This window comes from Styela clava, chromosome 15 (genome assembly GCF_964204865.1).
Source record: "Styela clava chromosome 15, kaStyClav1.hap1.2, whole genome shotgun sequence".
Classification (NCBI taxonomy): Eukaryota; Metazoa; Chordata; class Ascidiacea; order Stolidobranchia; family Styelidae; genus Styela; species Styela clava.
The window spans coordinates 17,201,051-17,220,931 of record NC_135264.1 but is presented as its reverse complement, the minus strand read 5'-3'; the positions used below and the strand labels follow the sequence as shown (position 1 = coordinate 17,220,931).

At 38.3% G+C, this 19,881-nt stretch overlaps 1 protein-coding gene across 4 annotated transcripts in view; it reads left to right on the top strand.

Moving 5' to 3' along the window:
* Positions 1 to 18,705, top strand: part of LOC120334341 (uncharacterized) — a 44,674-nt gene extending 25,969 nt beyond the window's left edge. For all 4 annotated transcript variants that reach the window (XM_078120494.1, XM_078120497.1, XM_078120496.1 and 1 more), the window contains 15 exons: positions 4,548 to 4,641; positions 5,036 to 5,138; positions 6,270 to 6,407; positions 7,323 to 7,470; positions 8,153 to 8,273; positions 9,023 to 9,154; positions 9,625 to 9,808; positions 10,239 to 10,340; positions 11,325 to 11,400; positions 12,253 to 12,347; positions 12,899 to 12,986; positions 13,994 to 14,064; positions 15,117 to 15,220; positions 15,732 to 16,314; positions 16,797 to 18,705. In XM_078120494.1, coding sequence (XP_077976620.1) covers positions 4,548 to 4,641; positions 5,036 to 5,138; positions 6,270 to 6,407; positions 7,323 to 7,470; positions 8,153 to 8,273; positions 9,023 to 9,154; positions 9,625 to 9,808; positions 10,239 to 10,340; positions 11,325 to 11,400; positions 12,253 to 12,347; positions 12,899 to 12,986; positions 13,994 to 14,064; positions 15,117 to 15,220; positions 15,732 to 16,314; positions 16,797 to 17,295 — 2,538 coding nt within the window. In that variant the 3' untranslated portion in view covers positions 17,296 to 18,705. The remainder of the gene's footprint in view (positions 1 to 4,547; positions 4,642 to 5,035; positions 5,139 to 6,269; positions 6,408 to 7,322; positions 7,471 to 8,152; positions 8,274 to 9,022; positions 9,155 to 9,624; positions 9,809 to 10,238; positions 10,341 to 11,324; positions 11,401 to 12,252; positions 12,348 to 12,898; positions 12,987 to 13,993; positions 14,065 to 15,116; positions 15,221 to 15,731; positions 16,315 to 16,796) is intronic.
* The last annotated feature ends 1,176 nt before the right edge of the window (positions 18,706 to 19,881 follow it).

The following is a 19,881-nucleotide window of genomic DNA, read 5'->3' as shown; positions in this document are numbered from 1 at the left end:
TGCGTCGTTTCAATATTGATAGGGCGTCGCAATACTTTTCTTCTTTTGCGGATTTGTACCGGCGGTGCGTAGAAAAAGTCGGAATTTTCGTTATTCTCGTTTATAACAAACAAAATAACAAGCGCCTGTGCTTGAATAAGGGCCGGTTTGAATAAGGGCTGGTTTGAATAGGGCCCGGTTAGTGAGTTTGGTTGAAAAAATATGGGCCCGGGCTACAAAACGAGCAAATACGGTATACCTTTTAAAATATCGATGATATAAATTCTTTTTCTATCAATTTTCTCTGTGCCATAATTTGCCATCCACTGTAATAACGTCCCATTAATCAATGTGTCTAGTTATTTGCAAATAAATCCTTTTTAATCATATTGAGTTTTGATCCTCCTGCCCAGTAATCAGGTCTGTGAATGTTTTGGTCAGATTACTTTACCAGACACTTGTAACACTTGTAATCATTGTGCCATTACTTGTTGTTACTTAGTTATTATTACTTGTTTACATGTTTATGTGAGGGTGTTACTTCAGTGTTTGTAACAGGCCTGGGTAAAGGACCTGTATATGTGTATCTGCCTTGAGGACAAATAAACTTTTCAAAGTCCATTATTTGCATCTCTCCCACTCAGGAAAGTAATTGCCCATCCTTGGGTAAGACTGTTAGACTTTTAATGTTTGCACACATCTTTGCTCATGGATCATTTCTCTGAGTTTCCACGACCTCGCTTTGAGTAAATATTCTTGAAGACGATAAATAAAAAAAAGGAGAATATCGGTCAGAGACCGAAGACTTAGGGATCGAAAGTTAGGGGATCCCCCAAAACAGCGCTTTCACTCCATAGTGACACCTTGTGTCCCATCACTAATTAATTAATAACTCGCTAATTATACGACGTAATTCGCCCAAAATCAATAGGCTTTTGGTCCGAGATATGATGAATGCACATGAAAAATCTGGAGCAGATTCAATCTCGCTTTCGTGAGATATCGCCTGCATCTAGCAGACAAACAGACAGACACACAAGTACCTATCAACATACTTACCGATTAAAATCGATAAGTAATGATGATGGCACTGCAAGTTGGTACACCAACTCACCGATGGTCTAATAATTAAGTAAGCAATGCAGATCTGGGAAGCTTTTTGCTGCGTTTTAAAACGATAGCTTTTTCATATCAGTGGACAAGTACAAGTTAAGGTTAAATTGTTGAGCTAATGTAAAGATCATATGTAATTTGAACAAAATTTAAAACGAGAATATCGGTTGGAAACCGAAGACTTATCGATCGATAGTTAGGAGATCCCACAAAACAGAAACTGCAGTTTCGATTCATCCGCTCTTGTAACTTGCGCACTGCGCATCGCACACACACACTCGGCGGGTCTCAAAATTCTCTCGCTTTACAAAAATCTAGATCACTTAATCAATAATTGATTGATAACTCGCTAATTATACGACATAATTCGCCCAAAATCAATAGGCTTCTGGTCCGAGATAAGATGAATGCACATGCGAAATCTGGAGCAGATTCAATCTCGCTTTCGTGAGATATCGCGTGCATCTAACAGACATACATACAGACAAATACCTATCAATATACTTACCGATCTTAACCCTTTCCATGCGATTTTTATTTTTTATAAAATAATCGTATTTGCTACGCCGACTTTATGCATTTGTACCCCCACAACTAATCGATCGACTAACGAAAAAGTAATGATCCTCTGCTGCCCACTGACGGCTCGTTGAAAAGCTTATTCAAAGAGCTTGCAATTGGCAATTAAAAAAAAAAAATTTTTTTAAAAGGGGTGGTCTGAGTCACAAACCGGATAGAAAAAAGGCATCATTTTTCTTGGGTGTTGAAACTTCAAACCGTAATAAAAAATAGAAATATTCGCTAAATCCTTTACTGTTACCGCTTCTTGGTTGGCAAACAATAGCATAATATTGCTGTAGCAATTTCGCTATCTAACTCAAAATACTTTGGTAGATGAAAGGGATAATATGTCTTCTATTACCACCCAAAAAACACCGAAATTTGCATAAATTTAAAAAACACTCCCTCATTCCACCGCAAATAAAATTCCCACGGTAAACGAAAGCCAGATTTATCGTCGCTTATGTTAATCTCGAAGAAGACTTCTTATCAATAAACTGAAACCCGGAAAAACTAGACCAACAGTTTGCGACCGATTGCTAAATAAAACAGTGGAGTACATCAACGTACCCGCCGCAATCTAGCGAGTTTTGTCGTGGGTACGTATACGTGCCCACCGCACGGAAAGGGTTAAGATCGATAAGTAATAACTGTGATTTGGAATGTATGTTTTCCAAGTGGAATTTGCTTTTTTACATTCAAATTATGATTCAATTTGAATTTTTTTAAAAAATACTATTACTACTAGTATACTAGTATGCAAATTTTTTTCAACAAGAAGAATATTCTAGCTTATTTCTAAGTTGAAGAATTTCATATAGAATATGACTGATTCTAAATATTTGGTTTGTTACTTATCGATCTTAAGATCGGTAAGTATATTGATAGGTATTTGTCTGTATGTCTGTCTGTCTGTCTGTCAGTGTGTCTGTTAGATGCAAGCGATATCTCACGAAAGCGAGATTGAATCTGCTCCAGATTTTGCATGTGCATTCATCTTATCTCGGACCAGAAGCCTATTGATTTTGGGCGAATTATGTCGTATAATTAGCGAGTTATCAATCAATTATTGATATAGTGATCTAGATTTTTGTAAAGCGAAAAAATTTTGAGACCCGCCGAGTGTGTGTGTGTGCGATGCGCAGTGCGCAAGTTACAAGAGCGGATGAATCGAAACTGCAGTTTCTGTTTTGGGGGATCCCCTAACTATCGATCGATAAGTCTTCGGTTTCCAACCGATATTCTCGTTTTTACCTTGCTCTACAGAAAATCAATCAAGCACTAATAATGATATTTGTTAAATTTTACATAAAGCTGAAGTTATGATTGATGATAATAGCAATCGTAAATTTCAGTGTGGACGCATCAGTTGTCAAAGAAAAGCACACTTGAGATCCTCTCAGTAAATATTGAAAACACTTAACTCATTTGTCTATGTTTATGCTACAAGTGCCCTCGTCTATTTTTAGAATCTAGTGCAAGATGGAATTTTTATTATATTTTCTTGGAGATATGAATGTCTATGAGCAGTCTTTATACACTTTTTTTCGAAATAGCTTGAGAGGCAAGTTATTAACTGTATTTCTGGCAACTAGTATTTTCCCAGATGGTTGAGAATGACCTTTAATGTCATCAGTTGCAGGTGACTGATCATGACCAACCACTTGTGAAGGTGATGTGCTCTCAGTGGTCTGGGACACAGCTCAGTTGGTGTTGCTTATGTCTGTATGTGTTACTTTGGTTATTGATTTGGACATTCATTGCTGTTTGATTAAGACATTTATTAAATATACATTGGAGTCGCTTTAACAAATGGTATCAAAGGACGGTTCCGACCCATCGACCTCTGGGTTATGAGACCAGCAAGCTTCCGCTACGCTGGTTCATTTCTGGTTAACCGAGATCGGCCGCAACGACAAATCGTGATTTTCAAAATCTCTGTAAACGAGAAACAAACTTTTCTTGATCCCATAAAAGTCTTAAATCGAATTCGGTGAGTGTATTAAATTCCATTATGGAATCACTCGGAAGCAAAATGGACTCATCTCTGAGCAAAGTTACTCTCACTCATTTATATATAAAGGAGACAATATATATTCTTCATGCAATAATGCAAAATATTTTATTTAATATCAACCACAAATAAGAAATGTTAATCTGAATAAAAATGATTAATTTGAAATTTAATAAAAATTGGGACACCCCAGCACCGAATGAACCAATTGATCTGGCTAGTTCCATGTATCTGGAAACAAATGACTGGCTGACTAATCCCATATCCGACATGAACTGGTAACCAGAAGAGAGGCCAGAGTTCACCATATGGTTGAGTCGTAATAACGTCTTTCCTCTTTCTCGGGATAAATATGTAAATCGTATCCTAGGTAAGCCCATTGAACTCTGTAAAGAGCAACAAACAAAACCTCAATCAAGCGAGTAAACAAACGAGAATATTGGTCGGATACCGAAGACTTATCGATCGAAAGTTAGGGAATCCCCCAAAACAGCGCTCTTACTCCATATTGACACCTTGTGTCCCATCACTAATTCATTAATAACTCGCTAATTATGCGACATAATTCATCCAAAATCAATAGGCTTCTGGCCCGAGCTATGATGAATACACATGCAAAATTTGGAGCAGATTCAATCTAGCTTTCGTGAGATATCATGTACATCTAACAGACAAACAGACAGAATACCTATCAACATACTTACCGATTAAAATCGATCAGTAATAAGTGTGAGAGACGCAATGATTACAAAGTTGCGGAAACTTGCGCTCGCTTTCTCAGAAATAATCTCATTCTGAGGTATGCCATACCCCCACCACACCCCAAAAACCAGCCAATTAAATCATCAATACACTTACCCTGCATATTTATTCTTTTAAGATCATCCTGTATTGTGATCTGCACGGCCACAGCAGGAAGCCAATGGTCTTCATGTATGGATGTGAAAGGAAAGCTCTATATACTGGGAAGAATAGTAAGTGGATAATTATTGGAAAAATTTATGTTATTTGTCAGTTTAACTATCGCAGGGCTTATGCAGTGGCATAGCCAGGAGTTTTCAAATGGAAGGTTCTAAAATGTCAAGCTTTCCAAGTGTCTTGAGGACCTGAAAAACATTTTAATCTACGAAAGATTGCTATGAATACAGAAATTTTTTTTTTCTACATTTAAAAAATAAGAAGGGAGGGAGTTGGTTTGACCTTCAAGATCCACCATGTTGAAAAAAATGCGAAAAATCATGTATTTTTGATTTTTTATTGAATTTAAATATTGCCTCAATCTATGATTTGAAAACCTAATTCTCAAACAAATTCAAAAATTTTAACATTCGCATTCTGTCTTAAAAACTTTAAATTTTTTATTTTTAGGTAAAAATGTTGATCCTGATGACCGAAGTCCGAGAGATTGTGCAAAAGATTTTATTGAAGAAAGATTGTTTCCGTGGTTGATGCATAAAAGATCACCTGAAAGGTTTGTTTAATTGAAGCAATAAGCAACCTAAAGAAATTTATAAAAGCTAAGTCCATGTGTCTGAAAGAACTAACAAGTTACCTGACTATTCCCTTACCTTACATCAGGGGTGGGAAACTTCTCTAGTAGGCGGGCCAGATGTGGGAAAATGGGGGTTCTCGACGGGCCGGATTATTACAGAAAATACTTCGGTATCCAATCTTTGTTAAATGCTCGACACTCTCTGTCAACTTTACGTTTCTTGGGATGTTCCATGATTAATAAAACTTAATATAAAACCTAATTTCTAAAATCCATTTATATTTATGTTTACAACGCCCTCTACTTTGACCTTATTTTGTTTGTTTTACAAGTGTGCTAACGCAATTGTTTGTACACTAAGGCAATTGTTTATTTCACCAGCTCGCACTGACAGTTCGATGAAAGTAGAGCGATCGGCAACTTTCAAAAATGATGCGTCGGACAACATTACAGAGTGTGGTTGGATACAGTCAGCGGGTCGGTCAAAATCTCGGCGCGGGCTGTATGTTGCCCACCCCCTGCTTTACATGCTAACTTGATGAAATGCTGTGGCCTGCTATATGATTAGGTCATTTTAGGGCTTTCCTCTCCCTGAAATGTAATAAAAGGGCATTTTTCGGTATCAAGCATAGCAATTTTCGAAGCCTAATCACCTCTTAGACCCGGTGGTCCAAGGTTGTCGGCTCCGCGGGCCACGAATTAATTTTTTTATTGTTGGCGGGCCACATGTCTCCGAATGTGACGCGGGCCACAGATAATGAAGTGGCGGGCCACCTGGGTTTGAACCTCCCTGTCTTAGACACTCAAGATTTTAAACTCACATTTTCTGGCGGACCCGGTGATCCCGCGGACTAACTAGGCAGTCAGGAATTTCTGGAACCCCTTCTTTCTGATTTCCAAAATTTCTGGCTGTGCTCTGTGTGCGATGGTAGTCTAACAACTCAATACTCGAACAATTCAGTAGTCAACCAAAAAATTTTAGTCAAAAATGCTGCAGTACTCAAACGGAAATTTAGTCCTCAAACATTCGAGTGCGCCAACCGAGTGAGGAAGCGTCGCTTGTACCGTGCATCCTGACTGCCTCTTAATTACCATCATTTCTATCTTCAGATTCTCTTTCCACGGCAGCAAATATGCGGTAAGAAAATGTAAAGAATCAACGGGACGTGTTGTCATGTTTAGACAATTTGGAATTTCTAATAGTTTTACTCTCGAAGCCTCATTCTCAGGGACAATGCAGAAAAAATGGTAAATACCAATTTTAGTCTCTCTAAACAAGATTAATTTTATATTGAAAAAATCAAAAATTTTACAACTTATTATGATGATAATTCAAAAATCTGTCATATTAATATCGGGATGAATGTTAAATTTTCCCGAATTCAATTTTTAGTATAAATGTGACTGACTAATAAAGTTTGACTCATTTTCTTGTGATATAAATGTCAGTTCTTAGGGAAATTTGTTAATTCATGACTTGTAATTTTTGTGAAATTTCAACATATTTATAGATTTTTCCGATATCTAGTATGGTGCATGGGTGAGCAATTGCTTATCTGAGTGAGCCAGTTTATTTACAACAGCTAGGCTAATGTTTATATTATAATATGAAGCGCAATGTAGGTAACAATCAGGTTCTTTATGGCAATATTTATATCTATAAAAACTATAGTTGGAATTACAGCAGACATAAGTGGGCCGGACGAGAAAACTTTGATGGGCCACTTCTGAAGCACTTTTAACTATAGTTTCACCAGTACAGTACTGGGGTTAAGAAAGTTTGCATTCAAATTTAAAATATCGGTGGTTCCAAATCTTTTATGGCTTGTAGCCCCATACTGGGGGCTTTTAGCACTCGTGGCCCCCTGTTTATCATTCCATCACTATTCATAGTGTTATTCTGTTAGATTACAAATCCCATTATCTTCAAACAAATTCATAGTGTTATTCTGTTAGATTACAAATCCCATTATCTTCAAACAATTCATGCTTAACAAGGTGAAAACACTCTGATGGGCTTTGATGCCTTTGATCTGGCATGCGGGGCGTAATTTTTCCATCCCTTCTATAGTGGGATGCCTAATGATTTGCACAATGTGACAACTTTTAGGGCATCATACTTGATTCTACTCTCTCTTGAACTTATTTACAAAATCTTTTCAGGGATTCTGGGCGGCATTTCAACATTGAAGATTTTCTCTCAATTGGTCGTTCTCTCTGCGAGAGTGTTTTAGATTACGAGAGAGTTTTAGACAACCCGCTACTTAAATCAAGGCTTGTGATGGAGTTGACTAAGGACTTGGCACAACATGTGAGTAAATGGCGCGGCGGTGTGGCTCAACGGGCTAAGCGTTAAGAATACGCTTGCCACCGCACCTCTAATTACTCCGCGTGGGTTCGCAGGTTCGAATCCCATGCAGGGATGGTTATGTGCGAGAGGATTGCTGGACTCCTCGCCGTCGTTGGGTGGTTCACGTAACCGATGGTCGGTTACGGCTTCCTCCACCACCAAGTCCATGCTTCCGAAAACAAACAATATATCTAATCCCATACCCGACTTGGAATGGTAACCGGACGAGAGGCCGTGGTTCGCCATATGGATAAGCCGTCTTATCGGCTTTCCTCTCCCCCGGGATAAATATGTAAATCCTATCCTATCCTAAAAGCACAGACATGACAGGATTTTTTATATATTTATTTTGGGGAGAGGAAAGCTGATGATGGAGTGGAGAACACAGTTTTTGAAACTGTGTTATGTGATGAAACTGAATTAGCGCCACCTAATGTGGCCAACGTGGCACCATCGCCGAGCGATCTGAAATGTTAATAGTCGCGTGGTAAATCTTGGGTTTTATTTGGTTAGCGTACTTCAAGGTTGCTACATCTTGTAACTTGTTCTTTATCTTGTTTTAGTATAGTAGTAATCTTTAAGTTAATAAAAGCCTAGAAAACAGTCTTTGTGTTGATATATTTGTACACTGTTCTGTTTGCAGATGATGGAAACAAATCCACAAATAATGCAAAACCCATCAACATCAGCTCCTGCCACTCAGCAGCAATCTTCTACAATAAGCAGTGAAACTGGCCACAGTAAAACCAAAAGTATGGATAAAGGTGGGAAATGCTTATTTTGTTAGGACTTAGGATTTACATATTTATCCCGGGGGCGAGGAAAGGTGATAAGACGGCTTATCCGGTGACCGTACATTTGAACCCACGTACATTTGAACCCATGTGTATATCCACGGGTTCAATCTATATGCGGGTGCCCAAACCCATCGGTTAGGGTTAGTATGAGTTCAACTATCCGAAAAACAAAAAAAATTCCATAGGGGTCATGGGTTCTAATGTACGTGGGTTCAAATGTAGTGGAACCGGCTTATCCATATGGTGAACCATGGCCTGTCTTTTTACCAGTCTATGTCGACGATGGGATCAGCCAAGTCAAGGTTTTCAGATGCATGAACTTGGTATGTACTGTTTTAGCATGACTTTATGTTAGCTCTGCTTGATAACTAGTACTGGATCATACTCTCACTTCACTCTGAAATGCTCTTTTCAATTTTACATACCGATTATGAATAGTGCATTATCAATATGTAGAAAATAAGCTACTTTTTGAGAAATGAAATAAAGCTATTGCTTAGCCTTACAGTAATAAAGGCAAGAAAAAAACGTGTATTTTTACAATGTGAGAGCCCTTTCTAAACATTTACTGTCGGATTGGGATTTCATGATTGATGGGGAAAAATCTGTTTACATGGGCCACACTTGATGGTTTGATAGGTGGGGAGGCCCCTGGTTTTTCAAAATTTAAGTTGTCATTTTACACCTAAATGTCATGGTATAATGTTTCCTATTAGAATCCAAGAGTCCAAAACAGCAAAGAGACACAAAACGTCCAATTGCTCTCAGAGCTTCTGATGATGAAGAGGGAGGGAAACAGAATGGCAGTAAACAACCAATCAAACAGCAGAACAAAGCTGGAGTAACAGGTGGATGATCCTAAAAAAATACAGAATTCAGAAATATCTGAATTACTTATATGACAATTTATTTAAACTGGAACTCCTCTAGGAAGCTTTTCACAGAAGTCAAGTTCTTTATAGAATACGTTCCAAATGATCTGGGTTTTGTATGATTTCTGATTCACCTTGAACTGAATATCAAACATAAATAACTCATTTTACTTACGGGATATTTGCGGTGAAGGATACATTTTGAAGCATGTCTATGAGTCTCCCACAGAAAAGAATACGCCTTATTTAATTAATTTTATCCTTCAAGTTTCTATATAAAATCTGGAATTTATTATCCTCATTAAGAGTTTGAAATCTAGCTACAGGGAATTCAAAACTTTGACTCGATAAAGAAAACAAGGCTTCGACTCCAATGCAAACATTCCAAGCCCAGGCTCGACGGCTCCTTTTTCGAAATAATTTACAGCTCTAGCACTTGCTTCTAGGTTCCACAGACAAATCAATACTGAAATCAACTCAAGAAACTGAAACTTCTATTCCTGGACCTCCTGAAGAGATGAAGGAAGAGGCTGAAAACCAGGAAAATGAAGAGAAATCTACTGAATTAGATGAAAATTGTTTTAGATTGTTGGAGCAAATCAATTTCAAGGAAATAGCCATTGAATCAGAGTAAGTATTTCGTTTTGTATATTTCCAATGTGGTCATTAAATATTTTCATGCGTTTGAGTATTGCTCTCTTGTTTGCAATATAATTTAAAGGTCTCATTCAAAGTGAAATTACATTTTTATTCCAAAGTTGTTTTTTAAAAACTCCAGTTATATGGAATTCACCCACCAAAGCTGTTTTGCTGATTATATTGACAATCTTGTGTCAATCAGTATTTACTAACCTGCAATTCCACAAAATAATCTCTTTCTCTCTGTAGCATTTAAGTGATTGCCTGTAACTTTACTTTGCTCAGACATTAGTCTTCTTTATTTCAGAGCGTGTTCACATGACCTGTAAACAAATGCCATCAATGCCAAGCTTCAAATTGAAGCCCATTTATCCATAATCACCCGGACACGCTCATTTACTATTCTCGTTTTTATTCACAGCACAAGTTCTGACAGCGACAGTGAATCGGAACCAGAAATGCCTGAAGAGCAACCAAGTTCGAATCGGCAGAAAAAGAAGAAAAAAAGGAAGAGAAGGCCGAGGTTTGTTACAATTTTGGTTATTCAATAAGTTTTTCTATAGATTGTAAATGCTTTATTGAAGGCTATATGTTATCAGTAGATAACAATGAATATACATGGGAAATAATAAATGAAATTGATTGTAACAGATGGTTTTATTTGAATTCAAATAAAGGGTGAAAAAAGAACATTGTTACATTACATCGAAATACGTCTGTGCGCAGTAAATCTATATGTGTGCGCAGCCTCTGAAAGCTGTGTGCGCGCGCACACACCTTAGAGCAGGGGTTCCCAAACTTATTTGGCCGCGGGCCAAAATTTCAAGGCGAGGATACTCGCGTGCCGGTAAAGCAGAATGACCAAAAACTCGCGTAAAGGCGGGGGGTTTTGAAAATTTTGAAAAATAGGCACCAAAATAGGCTGCAAGATTGATTTTAGATACACCCAGTATCGCAGTTTGATATTGGGGAGAGGGGGAAAGATAAAAAGATGATTCAATTATATTGTGTTATAGCAGTGGTTCTCAACCTTTTACCGGCTGTATGCCACTGACAAAACTCCCTTTCGGGGTTGGAAACAATGGCACAAAAATCGCGCTATGAGTCACCATATCCATTTTACCTTCCGTGCAATGTTTTAACGTATCAATTTTATGCAGCAACAACGTATTAATTGTGTGCAAAATAGCGAGAGAATTGGCATCGTCTGCCGTCATAGCTGGAAGGCTTTAATCATCGTTTCGTTTTAGGTGGACGGTGGCGGGCGATCTCAAGACAAGAACCGGTAGCGCTATAAAGCTTAAACCAATTCAACGCATACATACAGTATGGAAGATATAGCGTGGTCGACCTATTTTAGTCACCTCAAAAGTTGCAATAATTCAATCTGCTCGTGTACCACCTAAAAAGCTTCCGCGTACCATGAAAACCACTGTGTTATAGGATATGATTCCCATGTTTATTTCAGGAAGATTTTTTCTTATAAATATTCCTTCTTTACACTCAGATATATGAAGTCCATCTCTGCACCTCTGCCTGCTAATTCCAAGAAAGGAGAAAACAAGGACGATCAGAGAACTAAGGTAAGATTATCTTTCGAAATATGCTATTGCTACATTTTGAGCCAACAGCTCTCGCATGACTATAGTCCTTAACAATGTTCCCTCTAATTTTTGTAGTATGTGTGCGCAGAAATTTTGGTGTTTGCGCAATTTTTTGGAAATGACTAATATTTGTGCAAAAACCAATGGAGAAATTTTGGCGTTCTAACCGGGTAATAAGTGGGCTTATTAAGAAAATTTTGGTTATTCAATAAGTTTTTCTATAGATTGTAAATGCTTTATTGAAGGCTATATGTTATCAGTAGATAACAATGAATATACATGGAAAATAATAAATGAAATTGATTGTAACAGATGGTTTTATTTGAATTCAAATAAAGGGTGAAAAAAGAACATTGTTACATTACATCGGAATACGTCTGTGCGCAGTAAATCTATGCGTGTGCGCAGCCTCTGAAAGCTAAGTGCGCGCACACGCCCAGACCTTAGAGAGAACACTGGTCCTTAACTTTGCTCAGAGATGAGTCTCCTCACACTTACGAATGAGCATGCGTTGGGAGACGGTATTTTTTTCCTTGCAATGAGTGCTCACTATGAGATGAGTCTCCTCTACTCATAAGTGAGTGAGGAAATTCTTCTGAACAAATTTGAAAATCCTCTTCTGAAAAGGGGTGGATTACAGGCACAAGCTATTTTTATTTTCAGTCACTTATCTCATACTCCATAATACTGATTGAGGGATTGACACAAGTACAACTTTCGGTGTTATCATGTCTAGATTGCCTAAACCTGATCTTCCATACATTCAAGAGATAGATCAAACACAGCATACATGTACTCTTACAACATTACTAACAACAAATATTTTTCTAGGCCTACCCTACATTTGTGAATCGGTACACACACAGAAGCAATGGAGGGATTCCTATCTACGCACAAGAACGAATGCAGGAGAGAGCAGCAAGAAGGTGACATTTATTCTAACTTTGGAATTTGCCTTTAATGTGTTACTTTAGCAGAGATGTCAAATCCGGGAGCTTCTGGGTGGCACATTTCTATTTTATATTTTTTATACTATTTTCGGACCTCGAGGTGTATGTGCGACATCTTGGTGCACATACTTCGGGGCCGCCCGATTTTTGATGTGTTTATGTAAAGTACACTTATAGGATAATTTTGTTAGATATAGTTCGCAACATATATTGCGACATAATTTTTACGATTTATTCAATTTACTCAATTTTTTTAGCACTTGTCATGATCAAAAGTTGCAACTTCACAAAAAATATAGAGTGTGTATGTTTTTATGTTATGAATAGGAATTTCATATTTATCTCAAAGCAAAGTTGTAGTGCACCAGGGGTTACAGATGACAAGGAGTTCAGCAATCCTTCCGCACATAATTATCCTCCACAAGGTATCCCCATGCAGGGTAATCAGAGGTTACAAGTGTATTTCTAACTCGTAACACGATGCGCCAATCTTCGAGCCTTAAATCTAAAGGTCCTTTTCTATTCAGACTTGCAGAAATGAAACTTGCAGAAGAAGAAAAGATCAGAAGACAGAATGAGATCATGCTCGGAAAACTGGATGAAAATGGAATCGGGGTAAGTGACCTTCATGTGTCAAAGGTCATTTGAAAGACAAATTAAAGAATATTTTATCAAAATAATGTTTTTAATTCCATCCCTGAGAATAAAAAAAAGCTGAAATGCTGATTGTGCAAAACATGTCCCCTTATTTCAGATGATGACCATACCACATCCTGTATATGGATAAGATAACTGTATGAGGTCTAGGAGGTTTTTGAAGCATATTTAACTAAAGTGCGAATTTTCATATTTAAAAAGCAGAGAAAGGCATCGTCGCGCGATAACTAGAATTAGTTTTCGCCGCCTCCATTTACCCTGAAGTGCGTTTTTTTTCACTTTTCTTTCAATTTGTGCGTGTATAGTTAGTATTTTCAGAATGGTGAAGAATTAAATTAATGATTACTGAAAATAAAGACAAGCCATCTAAGCGTGAGCTTGGCGTCTTATCCCTTCATCGGTCCATGTCGAACGTCTTATCCCTTCATCGGTCCATGTCGAGCATCTTATCCCTTCATCGGTCCATGTCGAGCGTCTTATCCCTTCATCGGTCCATGTCGAGCGTCTTATCCCTTCACCGGTGCATGTCGACGGTCGTATCCCTTCATCGGTCCATGTCGAGCGTCTTATCCCTTCATCGGTCCATGTCGAGCGTCTTATCCCTTCATTGGTCCATGTCGAGCGTCTTATCCCTTCATCGGTCCATGTCGAGCGTCTTATCCCTTCATCGGTCCATGTCGAGCGTCTTATCCCTTCATCGGTCCATGTCGAGCGTCTTATCCCTTCATCGGTCCATGTCGAGCGTCTTATCCCTTCATCGGTCCATGTCGAGCGTCTTATCCCTTCACTGGTGCATGTCGAGCGTCTTATCCCTTCATCGGTCCATGTCGAGCGTCTTATCCCTTCACCGGTCCATGTCTAGATGGGAATGGTTGACGACTTACTTGTTCCGGACACACGGACTTGAAACTCGTAAATATTTTTGTTTACCTACTTTATTTATCTTGTATTTTGTGTTTATTCAGGATGCTGAAACAAGGGCAAGATATGCAGAAGTTTACGGGATTCGATACCAACTGGGAAATCATCCTAATAAGTATGTTGTTTGATTCAAAAATAGGTTTTTAACGTTTATTTCGAAGAGAGAAAAGTCGTTAAGGTGACTTAGGTCATGCAGTGAAGCTGAACCATGTGTGCTCCTCGTGCATGAAGATATCTGATCTAGTTATCTGTCCAAGACATGTATGGAAATAGTTCACCTGTTCTGTTAAACTGCGATGAATCCAGCAATGAATGATAACCTATAAGACAGCATATGTTTTAGCACACCACAATATCAAGGCCATGATGCTTTCTAGTAATCCCCGAAACTCTTTTGGTGCACTGTAGGACCTCCTGAAGTTTGCGCACCAAGATGGCGCACGACCTGAACTCAGGTTGTTACTTATCGATTTTAATCGGTAAGTATGTTGATAGGTATTTGTCTGTTAGATGCACGCGATATCTCACGAAAGCGAGATTGAATCTGCTTCAGATTTTGCATGTGCATTCAGTATATGTCGTACCAGAAGCCTATTGATTTTGGATTAATTATGTCGTATAATTAGCGAGTTATTGATTAATTAGTGATGGGATACAAGGTGTCACTATGGAGTAAGAGCGCTGTTTTGGGGGATCCTCTAACTTTCGATCGATAAGTTTTCGGTCTCTGCCTGATATTCTCGTTTACCCGGTTAGGGTTCAGGCTATGCGACATCTTGGTGCGCATACTTCAGGAGTACCGCACTGTATATAGTAGGGGGGGGGGGGAGTGCAAGGTTTCTGAACCGGGGGCCTAATATTTTGCCCACTGAGACTGGCGGGCCATGTGAGTGTGACGTAAAAGTTACATTTTATGAACAATTTTTTCAGTGGAAAACAATAGGCCTCGTGTTAAAACTAAATTTAATGGCAATCTCAACAAATTATTATTAGCTATTATTCAGCTAAAACATCAAAATTTGGTTCTGGTTTGATTGTGGTAGTATCAGGCGGGCCAGATTATATTACCCAACGTGCCGAATTTGGCCCTCGGGTGGGTCGTAGTGCTCATGTCAGGTCTATAGACTTTTATTACTATACTTTTATAAGTTTTTCAATCACTTTCAGGCCGCAATATACCCTCTACAACCCATTCCAAGATATGTCACCACCTGGTGGACAAAGTGAATCAGGATTTCCCTATCAGACGCCATACAGGGTTAAACATGACGGTAAGTACATTATGATTTACATATTTATCCTGGGGGAGAGGAAAGCCGATAAAATAGCATAACCATATGGCAAACCACGGCCTCTTGTCCGGTTACCATTTCATGTCGGATATGGGATTATTTACCCTGTTAGTTGTTTCGAGTGCTTTATATCAACATTATATTCTACTATCTGTTAATTTTTTCAAATTTTCTTGAAAATTATTATGAAGAGTATTTTTTTTTTGAGAGTTATAGGTAAAATACTGATTTACTATGATATCATGAAAAATTCACTTGAACCTCTGGCACGCTGCGAAATTGAGCAGTTTTAAAGAATATATATTGTTGAATTATCTGGTGAATTGTCAACTATAAGTTATATGTCAAAACACAAAAACAAGTTTATTTGATTAAAAAACATTTAAAGTATTCACTCATAATCAAAATATATTTTGAGCCCCAAAAGCGAATTCCCCCCCATTAATCTGCCAGTGTGTTTTTATTATCGATGTTTTCCTTTCTTTTACAGCCAAGATGTATCATGTCCAGCATGGAGGTGAACCAATGGCTGAAGGGAGTGAAAGTAGCAGCGGTGGAAGCAGGCAGAATTCAGCAGGCTCGCAGCCTGAAATTCAGCAGGGTGAAGTGAACAGTTCTGGGGAGGAAAAGCCCGAAAAAATTCTTGCTCGAACTGTCATTCCGTTACATACAATGTCATTCAAATTTGCTGGTGAAGGAAGGCAACCCAGCAGCACAAGCCTAAAATCACTCAGCCGTGACTGGATGACATCATCATATGAAGACAAACTTTTAAATTCAGTCAAAGAATGGCAATTTGAAAAGTCGGAACGGTCGAAAACATTCGATTCTTCGATAAACTTCGCCAATAAAGGACAAAATTTTGAGGAAAAAATGTCAAAAATTGACATTGGAGCTGATTTTCATAAACATTTTGGGACAAAACCTCATAAAAAGCAAAAACAATACACAGATAACTCCTCAGTGCTTTCTTCTGCCTCTCCTCCCCCACACGGCGACGTTTTTACTCCGAAGAATATAACTCGTTATGAAGTTGTGATCGGACAAACAAGATACCCGATACATATACACAGGTAGGGGGACATTATATGTGTTATTTTGTACTCCCGTAGTATGTGTACCAGGTTAGGATCTGGTCATAATTTTATTCAGATTTTCCTTATTTTAGTTCGATTATGAGTTCGGGGACTGTCTGTGTTAGCCAAGTGAATATACTGCCTGCACATAGGTTTCAGTGCCTTTACACATCTTGATGTAAAGTAGGCAAACAAAATTAGTTACCTCCATATTGGCACAGACACTTCTGGAGCGCTTTGTTTGCATTTTGTATGCAACAAAATATAGAACTGGTCCCTACTTCCCTATGAGTTACAAATAGGTTAAGGCTACAATCCCTCATTAAAAACTAGTATTGATAGGTTAAATGTCGACAGACTCTGATGGAATAAGAATTTCATATTTATTTATCGAAACTTTGCATAAGCTCAACTGCTGTGAATTGTAGTATCATGAATGACTGAGTGAGCACTTTCTAAAAAAATCCATTTTTTTGCAGAAATCGGACTGAAGCATCAAGCCCTCCCATGATCACAGGGGAATCGATTTTAAACCAGAAGCCGTCAGAACCCAATTCTGCATCCACTATAGGGCACAAGAGAGCACAATCTGCCGACGTCATTCAAAATGGCAACCCTGAAAAAGAATTTTTTGTCCGCAAACATTCAATCGAGGACAATAGCCAACCTAGTAGTACAGAGTCACATCGCAGTAACGAACAAAATTCTGCAGTCTCAAAAAACCATAGAAAAAGCGACTCCGAATTTTTATCGAAATCCAACGGACTTATATTTGCGCTTCACAAAGTTAATGTAGTGTCTCCATCCAAGTCTAACTCAGATGATGTACACTTGGGGGCGCTCAAAAATACTCCCTACCCCCCAAAAAGAGCGTCCACTCTGTTTTCACCGATCGTTAAACCTCTCAGTTCTATGTCAAACAGACGAACATTCTCAGTTTCCACAGATCCCGATTTTAATATCAATTCAGCGAGATGAAGTGGATGGGGTAAGTCCCCTCCCACAGCTGTTTCTTAACTTATTACAGAAGCCAAACAAATTTTTTTAATTGAATTAGCAAAATTTCAGATTCCCAAATTTTGAACACATCCTGAAATATTCTTTTTGAATATGGAATATTGAATAGGAACTTGCTAACTTCACATAAGGTACTGTTTTGCTAAATGTGGATTGCTTAGAATTCACAGCACTAAAGATCTTCAACTCGTTTCAATTTGCCAATTTTATGAGAAACCTAGATACACATTTTTTTCTGTCATTTGATTAAACCATCTTTTCATATTTCCTCTCTTCTAAAATGAATTATTTTGAATCTTGTTATGGTATTTCAAAATGGGTCTGTTTTACAAAAAATCCTTATAAATTCATTAATATAATTAATTATATAATCATTAATAAAATAAATTTAATAAGACCATTATAAATTCGTAATCGTAAAAATCAATATTTTGTCGATCCTAAGATAATAAATACTAAAAAACATTTTCAATGAAAACATTTAAATTCTCCCTAAAATCAAACATTTACTAAATCGAATAAACCAATTTTCAACGTATTCAAACATTAGATTAGTTTTTGACATCCTCAACCATGCACCAATACTAGTTCCTAACTTGGCGAACAGGTAACCAAAAACAGAATAGAAAAACATAATTTAATTTTTTGGCGCTGAGAAATCCCGCAGCTGTTCAGACAATACGCTGAAATAATTATTTGGACCATCTGGAGTATGCGCACCAAGATGGCGCACAACCTGAACTCAGGTTAGGGATCAGGTTGTGCGACATCTTGGTGTGCATACTTCAGGAGTACCTATTATTTTGGACTCTAATCTGGACTGCCAACTAAACAAGATTCAATATTTTTCAGGCGCACGTCAGGGGTTATCTGCCCCGGGTAGTACATTGTGGGGGTCAGTTTGAGGATTTGAATAATATGACCCTTAGTTTATTTATTCTCATCTATAAATTTGTCTATAAATATAAGTTGGTTTTCCGGAGCATCAGTATCAAACTTGCCAGGGCAGTAGGAAAGTTTGACACGCCCCCAGCTTTTTGCGCCCTATATTACATATTAAAAGTGTTACTCCAGACTTGCATTTGGACAGGTGGGTTTGATTGGATTTTCGTAATCATTGAAATACACAAATGTCTTCAACTATTTCTTTATCGTTAATGCGTGGGAGGAAAAAACAAATTCTGACCTTTGACCTCCGAGATCTAAAAATGGTTCCAGTCCGCACGATCTTTTTCTTTAAATTTCACTTGAAATGTTGATTTAAAATCTATATTGTATGATGAAATTTAATTGTTGCATTTTTTTTTACTTAAGAGCAAGTGACATTTTTATATAACTAATTTATTTTGTTAAATAAATATTCAAAAGTTACGAATCGTTCTGAACTGAAACTTAGGACGGGTTTATAAACTTAGGAATCTGGGAAGTGGGAATAGGAACCTTAAAACAAACGACATCGGATGTTTATTGGAAGAACACCGGAATTACAAGCTCCCGTGTCCCTATCCCAATAGCTATAACACACCTAACTAAACGAGATCAGTAAAGCGTAAATACTAAAAATATTCTCCTTTTCCCCTAAAATTAACCGCGCCTTTCGTTGAGAGGCCGAAAAACCAGTGAAAAAAGTTTCAAAATTACTATTGTTTATGGCAAAAGCGCGCACATCGGTTACGGTAGAATTGCCATGACAACACAGAATTACGCTACACATTTCTCAGATATACGTATACACAACATGGATCACATATAGATATTCACAGATACACGTCACAGTATTTACAACACAGAGAAAGTTACACATATAATACAAGATATAACACATTGCGACCCCGCGTTTCGAACGTACTGTATACAACTTGTAATCATAACACGCTTGCCCTTACACTATCGCTACCTACATTACAGGTTCGCCTTCAACCTTGAGTTGATCTCGAGAGTTCGCGGATTTGCAGGAAGTTCTAATAGCTTTAAAGTTCAGCACTTCGTGGTATAAATACCCGAATTACATTGCTGTTTTCGAAATGGTGCGATGGCGCACCGGGTTAGGCGTGACATGGTTGCACCGAAGGGTAGAAGGTTCGAATCCACCTTGAAGCGAGGCGCAAGGAGAGTGCGCCAAGAGAGCAAAAGCACGATATGAAATATCGTTTCGCGAATTCACCATGGAGCGAGGCACAACGAGAGTGAGCCAAGAGGGCAAAGGCACAAATATCGTTCGGCTAGAAACATCTTCCAAGCTTTTTATTGTTATATATTTCACAAAAAGGCCACCCTGTGGCGTCCATCGCACTGACTCTGCAGGATCATTGGGGTTTGGGGAGTCACCGATACATCACCGTCCTCCCCGGACCACGAGACAAGTCCCGTAGGTCAAAGTAGAGGACGCCTTCATCGGCAACTCGGACCTGGGTTTTGAGCCCAGGTCCAGGTGAACACCTCACCTGCGTCATTGTCAGTGCGCCACGCCGGCAGCCGAGGAATGTGTTCTAACCTCTAATACTTATCTCTCGATTATTCCAAGACAATTGAAGAAAAGAGTGCATG